This window comes from Hibiscus syriacus, unplaced genomic scaffold (assembly GCF_006381635.1).
Source record: "Hibiscus syriacus cultivar Baekdansim isolate YM2019G1 unplaced genomic scaffold, ASM638163v2 tig00111022_pilon, whole genome shotgun sequence".
Taxonomy (NCBI): Eukaryota; Viridiplantae; Streptophyta; class Magnoliopsida; order Malvales; family Malvaceae; genus Hibiscus; species Hibiscus syriacus.
Window position 1 is genome coordinate 3942240 of NW_024062956.1, and position 22807 is coordinate 3965046.

The 22807-nt window shown below is 36.3% G+C and overlaps 3 protein-coding genes and 1 long non-coding RNA gene across 5 annotated transcripts in view; 3 read left to right on the top strand and 1 right to left on the bottom strand.

Moving 5' to 3' along the window:
- The window catches only part of LOC120150483 (protein RRP6-like 3), a 30914-nt gene extending 19706 nt beyond the window's left edge, over window positions 1-11208 (top strand). Inside the window, exons 3-16 of one of the 2 annotated variants that reach the window (XM_039163172.1) lie at window positions 3892-4152; window positions 4221-4468; window positions 4550-4648; window positions 5068-5151; window positions 5319-5405; window positions 5518-5638; window positions 6056-6240; window positions 6359-6403; window positions 6765-7276; window positions 7362-7857; window positions 8841-8946; window positions 9082-9520; window positions 10411-10517; window positions 10563-11208. In XM_039163172.1, the coding sequence (XP_039019103.1) occupies window positions 3915-4152; window positions 4221-4468; window positions 4550-4648; window positions 5068-5151; window positions 5319-5405; window positions 5518-5638; window positions 6056-6240; window positions 6359-6403; window positions 6765-7276; window positions 7362-7857; window positions 8841-8946; window positions 9082-9520; window positions 10411-10477 (2727 nt within the window). In that variant the 5' untranslated portion in view covers window positions 3892-3914 and the 3' untranslated portion in view covers window positions 10478-10517; window positions 10563-11208. Of the gene's footprint in view, window positions 1-3891; window positions 4153-4220; window positions 4469-4549; window positions 4649-5067; window positions 5152-5318; window positions 5406-5517; window positions 5639-6055; window positions 6241-6358; window positions 6404-6764; window positions 7277-7361; window positions 7858-8840; window positions 9521-10410; window positions 10518-10562 lie in introns of both variants that reach the window. The other variant, XM_039163171.1, reaches the window with a different exon arrangement.
- LOC120150488 lies at window positions 1086-3697 on the bottom strand. The gene is made up of 8 exons (XM_039163177.1): window positions 3212-3697; window positions 2812-2892; window positions 2662-2721; window positions 2203-2246; window positions 1763-1805; window positions 1595-1666; window positions 1402-1503; window positions 1086-1289 (listed from the first exon to the last, which is right to left on the bottom strand). The coding sequence occupies exons 1-8, from the start codon at window positions 3578-3580 to the stop codon at window positions 1170-1172; spliced, it is 891 nt and encodes a 296-aa protein (XP_039019108.1). The 5' UTR covers window positions 3581-3697; the 3' UTR covers window positions 1086-1169.
- A 2716-nt stretch (window positions 11209-13924) lies between the features above and the next one.
- LOC120150490 lies at window positions 13925-15818 on the top strand. The gene is made up of 3 exons (XR_005518532.1): window positions 13925-14052; window positions 14363-14440; window positions 15775-15818. It is a non-coding gene; the product is annotated as an uncharacterized LOC120150490 (long non-coding RNA).
- Window positions 15819-19098: 3280 nt separating this feature from the next.
- LOC120150469 (inactive leucine-rich repeat receptor-like serine/threonine-protein kinase At1g60630) lies at window positions 19099-22757 on the top strand. Its single transcript, XM_039163159.1, has 2 exons — window positions 19099-20513; window positions 21960-22757. The coding sequence occupies exons 1-2, from the start codon at window positions 19187-19189 to the stop codon at window positions 22616-22618; spliced, it is 1986 nt and encodes a 661-aa protein (XP_039019090.1). The 5' UTR covers window positions 19099-19186; the 3' UTR covers window positions 22619-22757.
- The last annotated feature ends 50 nt before the right edge of the window (window positions 22758-22807 follow it).

The window sequence follows — 22807 nt, forward strand, 5'->3', positions numbered from 1 at the left end:
AATTATTTTTCTTTTGATATAACTACCGATACTCGATTTATTAATTGACTAATCCAAATCGAATACTGTAAAGACGAGGACAACATTTTCATTCAATTTGTTCCATTCGTAAAACATCAAGATTTAAGCCTCTAATATTATACAAAGAATTGAATGTTTCATCCCACTAGATTAATCAATGGTTAATAAATTAAGTTACGATTATAATCTTAATAATATATACTTTTATGTTACATTTTAGTTTAAACGTAATTCTTGAACCAAACAATATTATTAAATTAAAAAATATTAAATTAAAATAAATATTTAGAAAATATTAATATTTGAAATACACGTGCACGTAAAACAAAAATAAAATACATTTACACGTATAGTAAAATATAATTGTATTTGCATACTTATATGTTTTTTTATATAAATAGTTTTTAGAAAATATCAAATACTATAAAACAAAAACAAAATACACGTGGATGGCGAAAATATGTGGGTTTAGTTGAAAACTTGATTAGAATTTGAACACGTTCTGCAGACACATTTCCAAAGCTGCTTAATAATTAATAATGTCAAAATAAGATAAATTAAGACAAAATACATTAGAGATCATTAAATTATATTTAAATAAATAATTTATTATTAAATTTTAGAAAATTATAAAATATAATCATTAAGTTTATAAAATTATTACAAGACAGCCATTATAACATCATCATTGTATAAGAAATGATAAATTTAATGATCATTTTATAAAGATTCAATAAAAATAATTATTATTTTATAATAATTTAATAAGAAAATAAGTTTAGGTATCTAATTGGACAAACAATATACCGAATTGAGTAAAAAGGCCAAGTCCGGGTACCAAAATGTATATTTACCCCTTTTTTCCCAAAAAGCAAACTACATTAGGAAAAAAAATCAATTAACCATTTTTGGCAAGAGCAGCACATTAGAGTGAAGACATACACATCAAATTATAAATTTCAAGCAATTACAATTACAAATATGAAGACCATAACTATGAAATGTTAAATACCTAAATGCCGATTTCTGTATATTTGAAGAATCGTATTCTTGTACACATGTTCAAATACGAATCGGATACAATACAGGTGTCGGATACGGGTCCGATAATTTAAAGAAAACAGAAGCCTGAGTAACATAGATTACCATTATATAGCTTTCTCCAGCCATCTTGGCAATCTCAATGAAGTCTTCATTCCCATTCTGGTAAGGAACACTGAATACAAGAGGTGCAGCAAGAACACAAAGGACGCACTATTGAGCAAAACCTGTTGGATTACCAAGATAATAATGGTTAAATGTTTGATTAACGCACCCGAAAACCAAGATAAGGTAGCATTGAAAACCAAGATAAGGTAGCATAAAGGCAGTCGAATGTACCAAAGTCCCGAATAAGGAATAAATGAAGTTCATCGATGGAATCAAATTGATGCCAATCGCGGCGAAGATGTACGAGAGAGAAGCATGAATGTTTATGGTGATCTGCAAGCATTTGGTAGAACCATGCAAGTTGATTTCCAACACTGAAGTACAAAGAGTAGAAATACAAAAGGAATATCGAACTCGGAATTACCAAACCCAGTATGTTTTCTCTAATTAAGAACGATGTTGTCAAGACATAGCCCACCAAGCCAATCGCTCGAGCCTGCAATTTCAAAAACGATCAACCACGGCAGTTCATATTATGAAGAATTACATATAATCTAATGAGAACGAATGTGTATAAAGGAGAAAAAACTACAAGTGTGCACAAGGAAATCGAGACTTTCCAATCTGCTCCCAACCTGAAAAAACATAAAACAAAATCGAGCAAGAAGTAATTATTGATGTGTATATGTTCACTCCATAAAACACAGGGCATTCATCATACAAATAGTAAAACAATATCATATGTGATTCAGATAGATTTCTATAGAAAAAGCCATAGGCACTACATTCTTATATGCTATGTTGCTCCAACTATTATTTGCAAAGTACCAGTGTCCAAAACTAGTATCCAGAACATAGTTAAACATGGATATGGGAGGTTATGAATCTCAAAATATATCAAAAAACCTTAGAAAAAATCGAGCATACCCACATAATACACATACCTGTATCCAAATCTGACCCGAGTCCTAATAACATAGTTTATATGTAAAGCTTTAACAAACATATATAAGGGCAAAAACAACTAGTTACCTCCATAAAGCACCCATTGTGAAACCAGTTATTCCATGGGTAAGCTACACGAGCAAAATATGGAAAAAGTTGGTCAGTTATCACCATATCACTTACGGACATAAATGTTAATTTCCACTACTACCATTGCATTGCAACTTTGGCAGAAAAGGGAACGTTCTCTAAAAGCAGTAATTTATTTACTTGTTCAATCCAGTTATAAGCTGTTTATGAAATTTACACGCAACATGAGTGAAATATGGAAAAAGAATATCAGGTTTTGCACTTGAAAAGAAACATCATCACAGGCTCTTTCTACCTAAAACCCGGTACATAAGAAGCAAACACACATTATTTACTATGTCGCTGAAAAAGAAGTAGATAGAGCAGCAAGTAATTTCAAATTTGGCAATATTTTAGTGGCTTAATCATAACTCAAATCAAGCAAAACAAGTTTAAATTAGAATTGATTCAGCTCACCAGATAGTTTATGGCTTTTACAGGGCCAGACAAGACGAACAATAACACAACCGTCGCCACCTGCCACCGTGAAAGACCATCTCAATAGTTAGAAACTGATCATTTTGGAACAGTATTGACACTCATTAGATCTTCTGATGAGTTACAAACCAATTGCTTCCTCCCACATGCAACACCCCATCGCATAGAGGAGATCACGATCGGCAATGAAAAGAAACACCCAAAGTAGTTCTGTTGGCAAAAATCGATCACAGCTAGAAGAATGAGGATTTTACAATCTAAAAATGATCCAGAATCAATCCAAGAGCTATCAACAACGATGCATTATAAACAATATGTTTATCATCATATCGAAACAAAATTAAACTATTATAAAATCCAAAGCCGAAAGTTCAAAAACACTAAAATCATTTCTAAATCATAGAGATTTTCATTTAGTCTTAAACTATACAACGAAATACAATCTTTCTTATCCCACAGACACCATTGCATGCTTTAAATTTAAAATTGAAATTGAAACATCTTCACGGAATTCTCAAAATTCAATAACCTCAATCGCGAGGGAATTGCTCAAGAAGTAGACAAGTCCAGTAACAGCAGCAAACATGGAACACTCCACCAATCTCAGTGTCTTCCTAAAAACGACACCGTTGGGTGCCAAGTCTTCAAATTCCGTAATAGGCCCATCGTTTGGTCCTTCCCTCTCTCCTTCTTCGTCGAAATAAACCGACGGTTCAACTCTGGAAATGCATGAAATTTTGAAGCATTGGGCGGTTATGGGGAAGTAAAGGGGAGATGATTGGAAGGGTAGTCTGATAAACACCTGAAAGGGGGGAAGGAGGCGGGTAAGGGTAGTCTGGGAAATTCGGAAATGCAACGGTTGGTGTTGGATTTTGAGGAGATTAATGTTGATGGTCATGGCTTTTCTGATTTTTCTCTGTATCTGTTTTGCTTATTGGATTTAATCGTCGCCGGGAGCGGGGAGATGATAGGAAGAGTGGGAGAGCAAAGGGGCCTTTTGGGCTGTAAATGGGCTGGGCTTCCCTCTTCAAAGGGAGACAATTCAACGTTCTAACATTTGCCGCCGACTCGCGGCTGCATTAAACCTCTCCCAGGCCGCGTCTTCCCTGTCCTAATCTGTCCCTGAAAACTGAAACCGGCGGCAAACCAAAAATACTACAAGTTTTTTTTTATATAAAGTTTTTCTTCCCGTTTTCTTCTGAGAAAACAAAAGGGAAAATAGAGTTGCAAAAATGGCGGACAAGAAGGAGAAGCTTAAAATATTACTCACAATCGCGTCGGTTGCCGCAATCTCAATCTTCATAACAGCTCGGCTAGTCAGACGCCGCCGCCGTTTCAATCAGAGACGACCTCAAATTCCCTGTTATTTACACTCCGAGATAAAGCCACCGCTGAGTTTCAAGCGAGTCTTAGCCGATAACTCCTACTCTCCTTTCAGCCATTTCAACAGCCAACCGGATTCTGTTAACGGTAAATAACCTTCCACTTCTACGTCTTCTTTAAAGATATGTTTTTTTAATGGTTGGTTTACTTTGTAGAGAAATCTCCGAATTTGACTCACCCGTATGAAGCGGAGATAGCATCATTGATGGAGAGTCCGCTGCTTCAGTTTTCTAAGATTCCGATGGATGGCTTTGATGTGAAAATGGATGATTCTTATGTTTGGGTTGAATCCCAATCGCAACTGAGTCAACTAGCCCAAGTGTTGAGTGAACAGTCGGCATTCGCTGTTGATACTGAGCAGCATAGCCTACGGTCGTTTCTAGGCTTCACTGCTCTAATACAGGTCAAACACTATTAACATTTTTTAATTAAAAAAACCTTTGATTTTTATTGAACTTTTCATATTTTACGGTACAAAGAACAGATTTCTACAGAGAAGGAAGACTATTTGGTGGATACAATTGCCTTACATGATTCAATGGGAATTCTTCGTCATGTTTTCGCCGATCCTAATATTTGCAAGGTATAAATTTTACTTTGAAGTTTAGGACTTCATCCAAAGTTGAAGCCAAAATGTTGCATTTGGATGCTGAGCCAGAGCATATGATGATTGTGAAGAACTGATACATTAAAATGTGACCTCTTATCATGGAACGATTATGTATGGAACAATAACGTTAAAAAGAACTTCATATTCCACTTGGAGCCCACGGTTTTTATTTTTGTAATTCTCTTATTCGTCGTAGAAGATGAGAAGCATTGGCCAAACTGTTTCTTTTTTTCCCTTAATGCAATGTTCATGCCACTCCCCCCCCCCCATCTTTTGCATGGAAAGTAAACTATTGATGTTTTCAGTCTTGTGAATTTACTGATCAATGCCATTTGATTCAACTTATAGTGCAATCCTGATCATGTGTTGGATTGCTTGGGATTGTGATGCAGGTGTTCCATGGGGCTGATGGTGATATTGTGTGGTTACAAAGAGACTTCCACATATATGTTGTCAATCTATTTGATACTGCTAAGGTGAGCTTCAATAATTTGTTTCTCACGAATATGTAAGAATTTCTCCTAGGTTAAATGTTAATGACTCAGAACTACTTGCATGCATATTTCTGATATGTTGCTTTATAACAAATGACTAACTTGAATCAATTTTCTGCTCGGATCACATTTCTTTTATGCTGACACAGGCATGTGAAGTTTTATCAAAGCCCCAGAAATCATTGGCCTACTTGCTTGAAACTTATTGTGGTGTGGCCAAAAATAAATTATTACAGGTATTAACTCTTGCTTAAGTGCTTTACACATGCTTGTTGTTCATCCCACTTAACTTCTCTATCTAGAACATTGATCATAACCTATTTATTCTGATGTTGCATTGCATTACAGCGTGAGGACTGGAGACAACGTCCGCTTTCAGATGAAATGGTGCAATATGCTCGCACCGATGCACATTATCTACTGTATATTGCAAATTGTTTATTTGCTGAGCTCAAACAACATGACTGTGGTATGCTTGCCACCCAAAGCCTGTTTTGATATTTATTTCTCTATCTTGTTTGTCTTGAAATGGATTGGAAGTTTGGGACAACGAATCATAGTATGAAAGTTCTACATAAATTTTTAATGATCAAGATTAAATGACTATCCCCAAGATTCAAAGTATTATTAATCTATGTTTCTAAATATAGGCATTCAAAATCGGTGAGTGCTGGTCTTTAATAATTATAGTCTTCTTCTGTCCGGTTGGGAAGGGTGTTTAATAATGATAGTCTTTTGGGCAAAAAGTGGCTTCTGGCATAAAGAATGATGTTAATTATGGAAGAGTGTGTATAATATTTCACATGGTATCTGTGCTTAGCCTTACCAGAAGAACTATATCTAGTACCTCTTGTAGCATCCACATGCTAATATATTAATGTATCAGAATATTCATCCTTCACCGATGACAAGTTCAATTTTGTTCTCGAGGCTAGCCGACGATCAAATTTGATCTGTTTACAACTCTATGCTAAAGAGATCGATGGTTTTCCCGGGCAATCTGCCGCATTTTCAATACTTTCTCGCCAATTGAATGGTCAGGGAGCTGCACCTATGCCTGGTGAAACAAAGGTTTGTTTCTCTCCACACTACTTGCTACAAACACTGGAATCAATAATGGATTGAGTATTCTTCCGATATGTTGTACTTGATTTTACATCATAGTCTAATGTTTTGTTATTAATTCCAGTTTCAGGATCTTGTTAGGAGATTGTGTGCATGGAGAGATTTAATGGTAAGTGTTAAGTTTACTTTAAACTACCAATTTAAGATTGCTTAAATACTCAATAAGAATGGATGCAGCATTCTTCTTATTTATTAGAGAAACTCTGAGCAACATTTTTTCTGGTCCTCTGTTAAACTTCTTTGAAAAAATGGTGTGATCAGTAAATGTTGTAATAGATATCTGCCGGAGCAATTTTTGTTGTTGGTATATGCAAGCAAATGATTTTTCCATCATTTTAAGCTTTGTCACTTATGAACCTCTCGTTTTCTAAGCAGAAGACTTATGGTTCGTTTATTCTTTTGTTCGGTTGGTTCTCCTGAATATAGTAGTTATTGATTGATGCTTTACATGTGGTGCTACTTCTTTTCAGGCTCGTGTGCATGATGAGAGCACAAGATACATATTATCTGATTATGCTATTGTCGCTCTCTCTGAAAAAGTCCCTACAACTCAAGCAGATATATATGGCACCATAATTCAAGCTGATTTGAATATTGATTCTTCAAATCTCAGTTCTTCAGTGCCATCTCCTTCGCCTCTTGTTTGCAGCCATTGGATAGATGTCCATCAACTAATCCAGGATAAGTTAGGCAATCTTGAAAAGTTTTTTCCGGTGGTTATTCAAAACTGCCTGGGTCCAAATGGGAGCTGTCCATTGTCTGTTTTTAACTATGCATTATTGATGAACTCTAGCCTCAAACTAGACACTAAATCAGTGTCCAAACAGAATGGGTTCAAAAACCCAAGACAAGTTTCTAAGAAAGCTTCTCGTCAACTATTCATTCAAAAATTTTCATGCAAATCTCCGGTTTACCATAATTGTAGGATCTATGCTAATGATGGTCGGCTATTATGTTATTGTGATGGCAGGAAGCTGGAATGGTTGGTGCTTCCTTTTCTGTACCTTATTTTTATTTGACCACAAAAGTTATGTTCTATTTGACAAGTTAATGTTCTTATCTTACAGGTATCTTCGTAGAGATCTAGCAAAACTTGTTGATGACGACCCTCCTGCTATAATACTTCTTTTCGAACCAAAAGGCCGTCCAGAGGATGAAGATAATGATTTTTATATCCAAAGTAAGAAAAATATATGTGTAGGCTGTGGTGAAGGCAATCACTACTTACGCTACCGAGTAATTCCCTCGTGCTACAGAATTCACTTTCCTGAGCACCTGAAGAGCCATCGCTCTCATGACATAGTCCTGCTTTGCGTTGACTGTCATGAAGTTGCCCATGCTGCTGCTGAGAAGTACAAGAGACGAATTGCTAGAGAATTCAGAATTCCACTTTATGTCCGTAAAGTGGTTGATTCAAACCAAGCGCCTATTATATCTGGGTCATCTGAGTTGACAGACTTCAAAGATTCAGGTGTCTCACCACTACAATTGCGAACAGCTGCCAAGGCTCTTTTGCGTCATGGACCTGAAATGCCTCCCAGCCGCCATGATGAACTGACCCAGGTCTGAAAGCTTATCTTCTGATACTTGTTTTTTGATAAAAATCTAACGAGCTTTATCTTTTTATGAATTGCAATGAAAGGGGCCTGAAATCCTATAGCAAAATGGTTAGTTATGTACTAGTGTTAACCTATACTTGATGGGAACATCATGATAACTTTGGAATTAGAATTTATTGTGGAACTGGTTATTAAAACATTAAACATAATATTGGTAAGAACAGCCATTCTTGACAACAAAAGTCACGCCAAAGTAATTGAACTAGACATTCAGATGCCTAATTTCTACTTTTTGATTTATCTACAACATGTTAAGTTAGAAGAACCAAATTCCCTGTTCATTTTGCATCTTCCCCTGCTAGTTCTTGTATCAACTCTTCTTGGATAAAAGGAAAACAAAACTAGAAATTTGTATTAGTTATTCAGCCACGCATGTAATGTGATACGATTCCACTACCCGGCAAAGTCTCAGCTACTTGTCCTACCTAATTCTCATTATCTACATAATGCTAAAGAGGAGTTGCAACTTGCAAGTCTAAACTTAACTGCCTCCATGTTTCCACAACTTCAGTTTTGCCATGTTTCCATTATTTTATAGGTATTTAGCTTTGTTACCAGCAAATAATAGTATAGGTTGTTTATTTTTAATATCCTATGAGTTGTTTTAAGTTTTAGGCATGATTCTATCAATCACTTTGGATTTTCTAGATTATTGGTTGTAATAGTGTCAAGATTCTCACTGCTACATCTAATAAAATTATTGTTCTGTTCTTCATAATTTTCCTTCCTAAAAAATCTGCTTCTATCATAATGTTTGTCACTTTGGCTAATTCTTTCTTTCCCCTTTTCTGCTTGTTAAAACTTCGTCTATCCCCATCAGCATAATATTTATCATCGGTCACAAACAGGTGTTGGGCTTTGCTGTATATTTCACAGGAGTCTTTAAACAAATAAATCTGTTTTTCCTTCTTCTTGCTGCTTTTGCAGATTGTTATGAGATATTATGGGGGAAGGGAGATCTCCAAAGAAGATTTAGAAAGAGCCTTGGTAGTGGGCATGAGTCCTCATGAGCGAAGAAGACTAGAGAAGAAGAAAGGCGTATCTTTAAAACAGTCTACAACAATCCCTCCGGTTAAAGAACAAGAAATTAATGATGCGACAAGGATCTTATCTACAACATCAGATCCATCAAAAGTTGACAGTCTTGGTGCTTCAGATTTTACGGCAGATGTTTATCATTCAACAAAAGTTGATACATTGAAAGAAGCATCAGAGACAAAGGATGACATTGAAAGAAGCATTACAGACAATCCTTCTACATGTTCTGATTCTGGAGTGACAACAGCTTGCAATGATATGGATCTGCATAGCAGTCAAATCTCCGAGACTAAAAGTGTGTGTGAAGTCGATACTGATTACTCTGAGAGCAGCACTCCAAATGAAATAGCCGACTCATCCTGTACCAGATACGAAGGAAACACATCCGTTAGGCATAATAAAAAATTATCTCTACTAGGACATGGACCCCACGGGAAACAAGTTGTTGATCATATATTAAATGAATGTGGAGAGGAAGGTATTGGTCAATTTTGTCAGCGATGGAGGCAAGTCTTTGTTGAAGCTGTTAATCCTCGTTTCTTACCTGGTGGTTGGGATGTGATGCACAGGTATGCGTCTGTACTATATTTGTTTGTAATTGTTTTAGCTTCCATTGTTATAGAAAGTCTATGGGAAAGAGTGTTATGTAGAAAACTTTGGAGATTGTGGGAAGACTGAGGACACGGTAAGTGAGAAACCAAATCTATTGAGAATTTTGATTGATCTAGAGGGAATTTGAGAAGGGGGGAAGTGTTATGAAAAAATAATGATGACTATGTGAGAAATACAGGAAGTTAGGAACATTGTAGACTACAGCTTTAACTCCTCGATAAGTGTAAGGTTGAGAAGGGAGAAATAATGCAGTATCGAGACTGAGGTTTATGCCTTCTTGACTCGTGAGCTGACGGTTTTAAAATGAAAGAAGCACTTAGTTTATTGCCTTTGCATTTAGATTAATACTCGATACCCTCAAATATGGGTGTGTTCTTTCTGGTTCAATCTTATTCCAATTATGATTTCATTAGATGAGAGCTTGATCAGTATTAATATTCAAAAACCATGATATAGTCAGTAGTAACCATGCTATAGTAAGGAGCCACTGTAATGATTATTTTTGCATGAATTCTCTCCTCTTTTAGATGTCTACCCCTAATTCAGATTAAACTCTAAGAGTATCTGTTCTAGCCTCACTCTGTGTAGCATGCAAACTAACTCCAAGGCCCTTACAAAGTTAATGCTATATCACTGCTGTAGCACACATTTGTAGAACTTCAGAACAAGCCTTCTAGTACCTAGACTTTCCAAATCAGAAAAAGAGCCTGCTAATCGGTTCTTAACCTTAAAGACTAGGCTTCCATATGATAAATGTTAGTTAAGTTCCAACTAATGATTCATTTCATTGTGTGTTGGTTTCTTTTCTTTGTCCAATGGTTTAACTTTGGAGGCTTTTTTTTGCCAGTGGGAGACGAGAATTTGGGGAGTTCAGCGTGTACAATCCTGCCAAGAAAGGCACTGATGGCAGTTAATATTTTTCCCATCCAGATGATGGAAATATTAACTCAAAAAGACATTGCAATTTCAACTATTGGCATTGCATGTCAATGGCTGGCTCATTGCAGTTACAACCCTTTTGTATTGGTGAGATTGCTCAAGAACCTTTTAAGTTAAGATGATCCCTTGATATTGCATCCTGTTTGCTTGGATGCCCCCATTTTTGAGATTTGGACTGCTTATTTCTACCCTAAACTAAAATATAATAGATATATAGATGTTCTTCAGGTTGCAGCCTTAACTGAGCTTCGTGCATCTGTCTAGTAGGTTTTGTTGTTGTTTAAACTTAGACAATCCATGTATGAATGTTGTGTTAATAGTATATACACGGGTCAGAATAATGCAATCGAAGATTATAAGCGATGAGCAAATGAACAATTAATGCCCAATTTAGCATTGACACAGTTCTGTTCAACTTTTGAGTTGAAATTGTGATTTGATTGAAACTATTATTACTTTCATTTTGTTTTCTTTGTTCAATTAAACAAAACAAGAGTGGCCAAATCTACAATCTAGGGCAAACTAAAGAGGCAAAAACAGCTCAAATTCACAGATTGAACTAGTTTCATTCACTACTTAAAAGATCCACACTCCGATCAGGCAAATCCAATGCCGGCGCTGTTGAATTAAGAAACACCATTCCTTTGGAGGCAAATTGCTTCTTCCTTCGAAGACATCTAGGCCCGTAGGCCCTCCTCGTCGCCAATAAACAAGGAAAGCTGTCGACGGCAACAGAGAATGGTTGATCGCCGTTAGACGTAGGAGAGGACAGCGAGATCTGAAAGATGGAACTTGTTCGGTGCGATCTACCGCTGATTCGTGAGTCCCCGAGACGAGCAAGGGCGCCGGGTTTGAGATACTTTAGGAAAGGCTCGGATCGAGTCGAGGGATGCCTGGAAAAGGATCGGCACTGGAGATCCATCGTCGGCGGCGGAAGATTAAACGACAAGGAAAACGCCGCGTTTGTTTTTCTTCTATCTTGGTTGAGTGGGAGATAGGGTTTGCCCTTTTGGGGATACAGTCATTAGGGTGGATTTTTTTTAGGAGTGAGAGAAAGCGGGAAAATAAGGGAGGGAATGTGGAGCTTTGAAAGTGAGGGCAGAAGCGCAGAAATATGCGGTGTAGGGCTCGAGCCTGTTTCCCATATTTACGGATATTTAATTACATTTTTTAATAAATATTAATTTAGATATTTAAATATAGGTAAACTATAAAAATAATCACTTTTGAGTAATTTTTTTCTCTATTGATATTTCAAAACTAATAATTTGATCACAATCGTTATCAATTGTCTGTTCAATCTGTTTGAATCACCTGTAATGCTAACCATTATCTCCATATACATACACACGCATACATATCAATGCACATGACTATGATGTGTATTATTTTTATGTATCTAATATGGGTTTATTTAAACTCTTGAATCGTTTGTTTGTCTTATATTTGTGTGTAAACACATTCGACGTAACTCGTAAGTATCTGACATGAATACTTTAAGAAAATGTAAAATTTAAATAATAAATATATCTCTTTATTGCACAGGAGAAATGATCTTTACCAAAAATGCAAAGAATCCAAGCAAGAATATGTGGGATGCAATTATATATGTTATTACACAAGTGAGTTCAATTTATGTCACAAACAGCAGTAGGCATTCATGAAAACTTGTCATTTGGAGTGATTCTCGACAAACGAAACATTGTTTGAGATTCTCCTACTTGAAATAAGTTGACTTTAACCTCTGTCGTTTTATAACATGATTGATCATTTATGATGATTAGTTTATTCATGACTCTCAACTTTCTAATGGCTCAACTCCCCATGGTCCATCATTTCATATTACACCGCCACATACGTTTAAATACCAATAAAAGCAACCATTCCCCCTATCTTGTTTAATATCCTCGTAAAATGGTGACTTGTGGTTCATGGTCACACTTATTTTCCATAAACGATCTTCCTTTTTCTTGGAGGGAGAGTCTAAATATTGTGCTCGTGTGGCAAGATTGTGGTAGACTGGTTTTCTGCTTTAGTTCTTTAATTGTACGAGTATCAGGCTAGGAAATAATCAAGAGTCCAATTTCCGGTAGCAGTAAAAAAATCGTATTTGTGAGATAATATTGGGGCTTGGTGGAATTAATTAAAGACAAGAGGCACATTTCAACTTCATGGAGAAAGGTAAATTCGGGATGATTGAAATTAGTCTGTTTAGGATTGCTTTGTTTCTTTAGTAATGAGTGGTTCTGACCTGAAACGCTGTTTTTTAAATTTTTTATTTCACATTACCTTTAAACCAGGTCGGAATTTCTCATGGTTAATTATGTGTCATGCTATATTCAACAAGACTCTGACCTGTGCATGCTGTGTATTTATGTTTTTGCAATAGCTTCCTTCTTCTTCTTACTTTACATAGTTTCTTCTGCTGGAATATGCCAACAAGCTACCCTGAAGCTGGCCTCTATCTTTCTTGAGTTGATCGGATGAGAGCTAAATCATGAAAAGACTTCTTAGATAAGTTAGAAGATAACGCTTCCTTCACTAGAACAGTGTCTAGGATGCAAATGGCACTTTTTGTAGCTTTTAGTAGCAAATTTGAACCTACAGTGTAGTGTTTTTTTTCTTTTCATCCTAACATGTTCGGTCGTTCTGTCAGCCTTGTTGGAAAGTGTTGCATACTCGATTTTCTTCAGAAGTAGGACTTTTGATGAGGGTACTGATTTCAGATTGCAATGTGGCTGGTATTATGGTACAAGTATATCCCAGTTTTGGTCATTGTATCGAAGATATTTTTTGCGGGCAAGTATTTTTGTATTTTTAGACGATTTAATGGTTAACACCATAGAGTAATTTAGTATGCTCTGCAAATCTATCATGGATAATCACTTGGTAATTTGGAGTTCTCGATAGGTAGCAAACACATGGTATTTTGTTTCAATGATGAATGGACGTTTTTTTTATCCTGATTTATGTAAATGGGCAGGTGTGTCATTGTTTGCAGCCCTTGGGTTTTTACTACTTGATGGAAGGTAATATTGCCATATATTGTATATTGGTGAACATTTATGCTAATCATTGACAATTCAGTTGGCAATTTTGTTTCGGAACTATTATTATTTAATTAATAAATAAGTTCTTTGTTATTTGGTACTTTTTAGAGAAAATTATTGTTGACCTTCTTTGTTTTATTCAATGTCATGTATATCCTAATTACTGTTTCTCCCATTCATTCCTTAAGAAAACTGCGTAACCATATCATAAATATACTCTGTGTTTAGCTGAGCATGGAAAAGATATACACACACATATATGTAACTTGTTCAATCCTCGCAGGCTTTTCTTAATTTTGCAGCAGTTCCCAGTAGAGTCCCAAGGGCAGCTTAATAAGCCGCAAGAAGTACATGTCTATTTTGATAGTAGATTTGGTTTTTGAGCCCAACAATTTGGCCTTTCTATTTACAGCCTTTTATTGTTTTTTCTTTATTTACTTGGGCAGGTTGGTTATGTGACCATCATATGTGTCTCATGGTTCCTAGTCAGATGCATTATGGTAGATTACTTCTTTTCTTCTGGCTTTACTAACACTACACATTTCAAATTGACAAAAGAAGTATGTTCTGTAGACCTTTGTGAAAATTCTAGATGTGTATAATGTTATAGCACTTCTGTTTCAAAATGGAAGTATCTGAGTTGAACCATTTAGCTGCTAGTTACTGGTTTAAATTATGACCTTTTGATCAATGAATGGTGATAAGGTAATGTGCATCTTACTGAGTTTCATATCTTGGACTTGCCAATTTATGATGTTACTTATCCAAAGCTTTTTCTAATTTAAGATATATTGTTATTATTGGTTTTAGATGTGCTTTTCTGCATTTGACAAAGCAGCTGATCTTGATGTTCTGAACCATCCAGTTCTAAATTTCATTTATTACCTGGTATGTCTAATGAATATCCTGGATCATGTTGGTAATTTTCTCGTGATTGAAACCGTCATATTGAAATACAGTGTGGAGGTTGCTTGATCCTTCTTATTGCCTTACGAAAGCTGAAAAGATTTCCATTCTGTCTTCCTTGTTAGTTCGCTGCTGACTTTAATGCACGTTTCAAGAAACTTGGTAAGCAACTTACAAAGCTTTACGCGGAAGAATTTTTTAGATGCAGTAGAGTTGCGACTATATGCATGCTGAGTAAAATTTATGACTTTCGGGAGAGCAGATTGAGGCTTGGGAGTTGTTTTAACATCATATATTTTAACAACAAAATGTTGCATACAATTGGCCAGTTAGATCACCCTCGACCGACTTTTATTTTAACTATTGTAGTCTCCTAATTCAATAATCAGATCTTGCATCAACTCTTTTATTCTTTCCTTCTCCTTCAATTTATTCTCTTAGATTATAATAATTTGCAAACCACCCCTGGAACTTTAGGTTTGATAGTGTTATGAATGAGCACAGTTGATGATATTGTCTTCATGTCATAATTTTTTCCCAGCATCTCCTCTTATTTTAATCGCTTATGCTTATATATAGTCATTTTGGTGAGTAAGCTAGAGGATAATTCTAGGTATCTCTGTTGAACATATATACGAAAACAGCAAAATCTTTAACGTGCATTTGGAGCTCTAGCCTCTGGGTTGAGCATTTTCGTGTTTTCTGATGGGAAGTATTTTAATGTTGATCCGGGCTGTAAACGAGCCGAGTCGAGCTCGAGTATTGCTGAGCTCGACTCGAACTCGAAAAGTTTAAAATTAGGCTCAACTCGCGAGCTAAAAATTATCAAGCTCTATTGAAGCTCGAGACTCGAACTCAAAATATAATATTGAAACTCGACTTGAACTCGAAAAGACTCGAACTCAAAAAATATTCAGGAGCTCTACTGAAGCTCGAGACTCGAGCTCGAACTTAAACTTTAATTTAAACCTACAAAAATCTTATATTACATTTAAAAATATATTTTTTAAAATTTTATAATTATCAATAATGTATTTTTAATATATTTTTAATAATGTAATTTTAAAAAATCTAAAATTATAATATAACATTTTTTTCGAGTCGAGTATTAAGTAGCTCGTTTTAGCTCGTTTTAGCTCGATAAGAATTCGAGTAGAGTTCATTTGATTCGAGTGTTGATCGAGCTTTGACCGAATTGATCTCGAGTAACTCACGATCTGTCTCATGTCATTTACAGCCCTAATGTTGATGACCAAGCTGGTATTCAACCATTCTCAGATACTTTTATTTTATTTTTAATTGTTTTTCTTGTGCAGTTGGTGGAGGTATTACCTTCAACTCTGGTCCTTTTCATTTTGCGGAATTTGCCACCAAGACGAGGGTATAACCCAGTATCATCCCATTCACTGATCTACACAGGCCGACAGCAACACATTCCGAAAATAAAAGAGAGAGAAGAACGCTAGAACCAATCGTAGTAAATTAGTAATGATTTTTGGCATGGCTTCTGTACCCTGCAAAGAAAGCAGACAAAGCCAACTAGGTACGTGAATTCTGCACTTTTTAATCTGTAGAAATTCTGATGATAAATTGATGCCATTCTACAAGAGCCTGCATGTATGCATTTAAAGATCTTGAGGAGTAAATACATAGATGAACCTGAAGCATGCGTAAATATGAGACACACCGGACTTGATTGCATAAACTTGAATTATAGGTTTTCTTTGTTTTTCCCCCAAAAAGTAGGAAGTTTGATGTGAGTTGATGCTTTATATTGCTGCACCAATATTATATAAAGTTGAGAGATGGAAGATGAAATTCATTTTCACTGTTAAAAGAAATGGATTGAGGTTTCAGTTAAGATTTATTTACTTTGAACAACAATACATACAAAAGCCAACTTTGTGAAGTTTTTGACTTGATAGAACAAAAACCTACCACTCTAAGCCTCTTTGAACCTAACTCTATTTTGCTTAGTCAGTTAAATATTCATGAAAACATAAGAGGTCAAATTTTGATATTGGTCCTTGTAATCCTTGTACTCAGTGGCACAGCAGCATAGAAAAAAATTGGAAATTTTTTTGTATGCCCCTTTTTTTTTTCACGAGTTACATATTTTAGTTTAGTCGACCTGAGATTGAAATTTATTGTATGCCCCTTGTTAATAATGCAGGAATGGACCAGGTGAATTATCGGTGGAACCATCTGTTTGGTATTCTCCTATGGAAGCTTTGGAAGAACCGAAACAGTTTCGTTTTTAACGGCAAAATCTGGTCGGCGGTGGAGACCATTCACTCGGCAATGGCTTGGGCCAGCATCATCAAAGATAACCAGCAGAATCGCTCACCTGGGATGACTAATAGGAGCAGAGATAGACGATGGAAGCCCCCGGAAGAAAGTTATTATAAACTTAATACGGATGGAGCCGTTACCCTTCGACGAAGATCGCTTCCGTTGGAGGAGAGATCCGGGACAGCACTGGAAACTGGATAACCTGATATACCAGGAATATTGGCATATTTCCAATCCTCCAGGCTGAGCTCTGGGCTGTTCTTGATGGCCTCCATGTTGCATGGAATTACGGCATTAAACACCTGGTGATTGAGCTGGACAATATGGAAGCAGCTGGTATCTTGAATTCCATTCCGCGGGGTCTAGAGGCAACAGTGATTAGAAGAATTCGTCCTCTTCTTCAACGTCCATGGAACATTAGGATTCGACACATCCCTCGCCATGCCAATGAGCTTGCTGACGCCATTGCTCATTTAAGTCGAAAAGCAAATCTGGGGTTTTCAGTTTAATTTTAAAATTTTTAATTTTTTTTGGGAGAAAATCTAACTCATAAATTGATATAAAAAACGAGGGATAAAACTCTAGTTTTGTTGAAGAAAATGATGAAAAAAAAATAGTTTTATAATCTTTTATGTTAGGTTGATGTTAATATTAAATTATCACGTTATTCGGCTTTAATAAATTAACTATTTAATAATATAATTGTATGTAAAATTAAATTTAGTGTTATAATTGTATAAATTATAATTGAATGACAAATTCCCCGACCCTACAGCTAGATTTCCGGCGACGTAATCGGGATTCTGGAGCTGTCGTAAAATGACCGTCCTCCCAAAACAATATTTTCAAATAAAAAATTAAGTACATATTTCCCCAATCTTGAAATCAACGTGACAGCTTGCTCAGACCACACCAGACATGATCGAGTCTCCCGTTCGCCTTAACGTGAACTCAACTACTTCAATCACCCTTTTCACCACGTGTTTTCATGTAAGCCCCTCTCCAGGTGAGCCCAATAAGCCATAAATATTACTACAATTTCTCACTTTTCTGTTTTGGGGTCAAATAATTTATTTGGTCCTCCTACTACAATAAAATTTAAATCTAGTTTGATATTATTTAATCTTATATTTTATGATAATTATTAGTTAGGTTAAATAGATAATATCATTAATTAATTCGGCTGAAATGCAGATTAGGAATTTGATGGTACTCTATATCCTTAGTTTGATATGATTTTTCAGATGGGACAGGGTAGAACGGGACTATATTTTAGCCATCTCGATTTTAATTTTAAAATAAAAATTTTCATTCATTCAATTTCGATCTTGACATATTTCAGCTCAACACAAATATTTTTTTAGTTATTAAAATAGGAAGATAATTAATATATTTATAAAGATACCGTAATAATTATATTTAACTATATAAAGGAAATTACTGTAATAATTCATGCAACTAAGGGTAGGTGCACGGTGTTTAATTGAACACGTAAATGGAAGTGTCATATGGTCACTACCTAACAAAAATTACTCAGCTGCTATATGGTTTCACTTCCCATGTTCCTTGCCACTATTATTGCTTGCATGATATTACATTAACCAAATATGATTATATTAGAGGGATCAAAATAAAAATTTGACCTATTTTTATAATTAAATTAAAATTAAAAAAAAAATCAGTATCAAAACGTATTTCTAACTAAACTGGCTTAATCCAGAATAATAGACCAGTTAACAATCCGACCAAAATCTCTTGAAAGAAAGAAAAGAAATTACTGCTTACCCTTCGCTTTCAATTCCTTCACCCATCTCCTGAGAACGCTTCAAGAACACTGTCTCTCTCTCTCTCTCGAATTATTATTACACATTCAATACAGGTAGATCTAATTCTGTATCATTCAACTTGCTTGAGCTCTATTCGGTGTTTTCTCTTTGTCTAAATCCTCAGCTTTTGGCTTTTGATTTTCACTCAAAGAGTGTAGTGTTTTTCACTTTTTTGATTTTCAAGTTTGGAGTTATTGATTTGTTGTATTATTCGAAAGAAATGGGGTGCAGTATTGCACGCCATGACGACGTTTGAGCAGCCCAATAGGAAGGGAAGCTAAAAGAGAAAAAGGTTGGGTTTTGCTTTGAGTTTAATTTTTAATTATCACAGTTTCAGGAATATTGTTATTGTTTTTCCCCCCTGCAAGTTCTGAGATGAGCTCACGTGAGAGACTACACTTGCTTTGTCCGTGAGTGTTATCAAGTTGACAAGTTCGAGAAAAGGGCCCTCAGCATTGTGTGAGTAAATAAAGAAGCCTTTCGGCTTTCAACCCCCCCCCCCTCAACTGTTCGTCTCTTTGTTTCAGTCAACAAAAACTTTCTCATGCATGGAAACCCAATGGCTGAAATTTGGTATTTTTAATTTTTGAAGATCAGGGGCTGGAAACAAATGGAACATCTTGTTTCAAGGTACTGCCTTCTTTTCATCATCTTCATATTCAACCTTTCTCTTGTTCCAGTTGTCAAATCAGGGGATGCAGATGCACTTTTAGCTCTAAAATCATCCATTGATCGTTTCAACACCCTACAATGGCAAGGCACCAGTGTTTGTTCATGGCAAGGGGTTAAAGAATGTATGGATGGGAGAGTGACGAAGCTTGTTTTAGAGTACCTAAACTTGACCGGTTCATTAAACGGATCCAGCTTGAACCTGTTGGATCAAATTAGAGTGTTGAGTTTCAAAGGCAACTCGATTTCGGGCCAAATACCTGACCTTTCTGGCTTAGTCAACCTCAAATCACTTTACCTCATCAACAACAACTTCACCGGCAAGTTCCCTGAGTCACTTTCCCGTTTACATCGGTTGAAGATCATAGTTTTGGCTGAGAATCACATCACTGGTGAAATCCCAGTTTCTTTGTTGAAACTCAAACGCTTATACACTCTTTACTTACAAGACAATAACTTCAACGGTTCAATCCCACCATTGAACCAGACAAGCCTCAGGTTCTTCAATGTGTCGAATAATCAACTAGATGGTCAAATCCCGGTGACACCGGCTCTGGTTCGGTTCAACATATCTTCGTTCTCAGGCAATGTCGGTCTTTGTGGGGAACAGGTTGGAAACCCATGTAGGGGAACCAATTCTGGACCAGCCACCAGCCCGGGTTTGGTCATTGTTCCAAGCTCAAACCACAAATTAAACAGGAGAACCAAGCTAATCATCATTGTTGCAGCAAGTGTTGTTGGTGGGGTTTTACTCTTGTGTCTGTTTTGTTTCTTTCTTATACGTTTTGTTAGAAGAAAACAAGGAAATGTTAGGTCAAAGGATGTTAAAAGCAAAGGGGTTGTTACAATAGAGGAGACTGAGGGAGGGGAAGCCTCAGGCGGCCACGGCGGAAGTGGCGATCAAAGTGGGAAACAAGGAGGGTTTTGGGAAAGTGAGGGACTAGGGAGTCTAGTGTTCCTGGGAGCAGGGGATCAACAAATGAGTTATAGTTTAGAAGTTTTGTTGAAAGCATCGGCCGAGACGTTGGGGAGGGGTTCAATGGGGAGTACGTACAAAGCTGTGATGGAATCCGGGTTCATTGTGACCGTCAAAAGGTTGAAAGATGCTAGATACCCGAGATTACAGGAGTTCAAGGGACACATGGAGTTGATCGGACGGCTGAGACACCCCAATTTGGTCCCACTCAGAGCTTATTTCCAAGCCAAAGAAGAACGGCTGATCGTATATGATTATTTCCCTAATGGCAGTCTCTTCTCTCTCATTCATGGTATGTCGGTCACACCCATACTCATTTCTGGTTTTCTTGTGTTGGTTCCTTTTTTTGGTTCAACCACTCTTTCGGATTTAGTTGATTCATTTGATCATTTTTGGTCAAAATCTGGTTTGAATACATTGACTGATTTAGTCCTTAATTATACTCGTTTTTCATTCTGATACAACTATAAACATCATTCTATCCTAGTTCACTTCAAATTACAGCCTCTTTTATATAAATATGATATGCATTGTCTTATGAATAAAACTTAATTTAATTGAATCATTCGGGTATGTATCGGGTTTCTGGTTTAGGATTCATTCGGGTATGTTTCGGTTTCGGGTTTAGGTTTAAGAGTAGCATCAGTAATCTTTTCTCCATATTTTTTTATTAGAAAATAGTCTTTGCTGTCTGATGACTCTCCTCTGATGAATTTTAGGACAAAAATGATATAACCCACCCACTCATAAGCCTTAAACAATGGTACTGCTATTGGGGAGTGGGATAAAGTAACACTTCTAAAGCAACAAGCCTTTTTGTTTAGATTTGATTTTTCTTTGTCACTTTTTCAGTATAAAAAGAAGTTGATAAATATTCGAATATAAATATTAATGTGTTCGATACAAACAAGTTTGTGTTTTGAAATTTCTTAAATATATTTAGAGAGTAGTGGTTTTAAATTTATGTTCAAATATGTATAAAATACGAATATTTAGCATTCAAACAATTAAAAAAAAGGAGTCAAAATGAATATACGAGTTAGGGTTGCAGGGGGTCACGTTGTTGGTCATCATTTAATGGCTAACCACAACATGTGTGGGAGTTTGAGTATTGTGTTTGGTATAATAATTTCTTTGTTTTTGCTGCAAAAAGTTGAGCTGCTATGAATAAAGTTTGCATTTGCATGTTCTTTTTGGACATGATCATTAGAGAAGGGACCTTTGGAAGAGAGATCTCAGCCGTCAAAAAATAAATGGTGGATTAGGTTTTTCTCTTTGACCCACATACACAAAAGGTTAGACAAGAAGTTCCTCTTAGCTGTCATCCTCAGAAAGTGTTAAGTGGTCGATCCGAACTAAAATTGACCCGAATTTGAAACTAACATTAGATATTTAACCTCAAAAGAGCAACGATCTATTAAGTATATAAACATATTTATTTTAAATTTATACTTGTATCCGGGACTGAATTACATAAACTCTTCATTGCAATTAGTTTTAGTAGTACACGTCCTTGTAGGGTTTGTAGCTAGTTGTGTTTCCTGGAAATAAAGCACCCCATGTTTTCTCTTTCATTTTCTTTTGGCCTACAGACACATGTTACAGTCCGTGCATTGTTCCGTGCATAGCTGTAAAATAACAAAATAAATTGATATATACTTTTTTAAATATTATTTTAAACAATGAGAGTTGCATGTTTCAGAGGTGTTTTTAACCCCCTTTTTGGATTACATTACAGGAACAAGAACATCTGGCGGTGGAAAGCCTCTTCATTGGACTTCATGTCTCAAAATTGCAGAGGATTTGGCCACCGGGTTGCTTTATATTCACCAAAATCCAGGCCTAACTCATGGGAATTTGAAATCCTCCAATGTTTTGTTAGGCCCCGACTTTGAATCATGCCTCACGGATTACTATCTCACTTTGCTCCGAGATCCAGATTCACCGGAAGAGCCTGGTGCCACCACATTTTTCTATAAGGCACCCGAATGCCGGGACCTCCAAAAGTCATCGACTCAACCAGCCGATGTTTACAGCTTCGGTGTTCTCCTCCTTGAGCTGCTAACAGGCAAAACTCCATTCCAAGACCTTGTTCAAGAGCACGGCTCAGACATCCCTCAGTGGGTAAGATCAGTTCGTGAAGAAGAGACAGAGTCTGGGGACGAACCTACATCAGGTAACGAAACAGCCGAGGGGAAGCTTCAAGCTCTTTTAAACATTGCAATGGCTTGCATTGCTCATGCACCCGGAAACCGGCCCCCGATGAGGGAAGTTTTAAAGATGATCAGAGACGTAAGAGCTGAGTCACAAGTTTCATCAAACAGTAGCGACCATTCACCCGGACGGTGGTCGGACACCGTTCAGAGCTTGCCTAGAGAGGAACATCTAAGCATATAACAAAGCCTGGGGCATAAGATTTTTGCAGGTATTGAATTCAAAGTGCTCTCCAATTCTTTCCCATTGAAACTTTCATAAATCTTCCAATTATTTTATAATTGTAGAGTGTGTTGTAAAGGTTTCCACATTTCTTATTTTTCTTTTAGCAACTTTTGATGCTGGGAATTGTTTGATTTAATGTATTTTAAT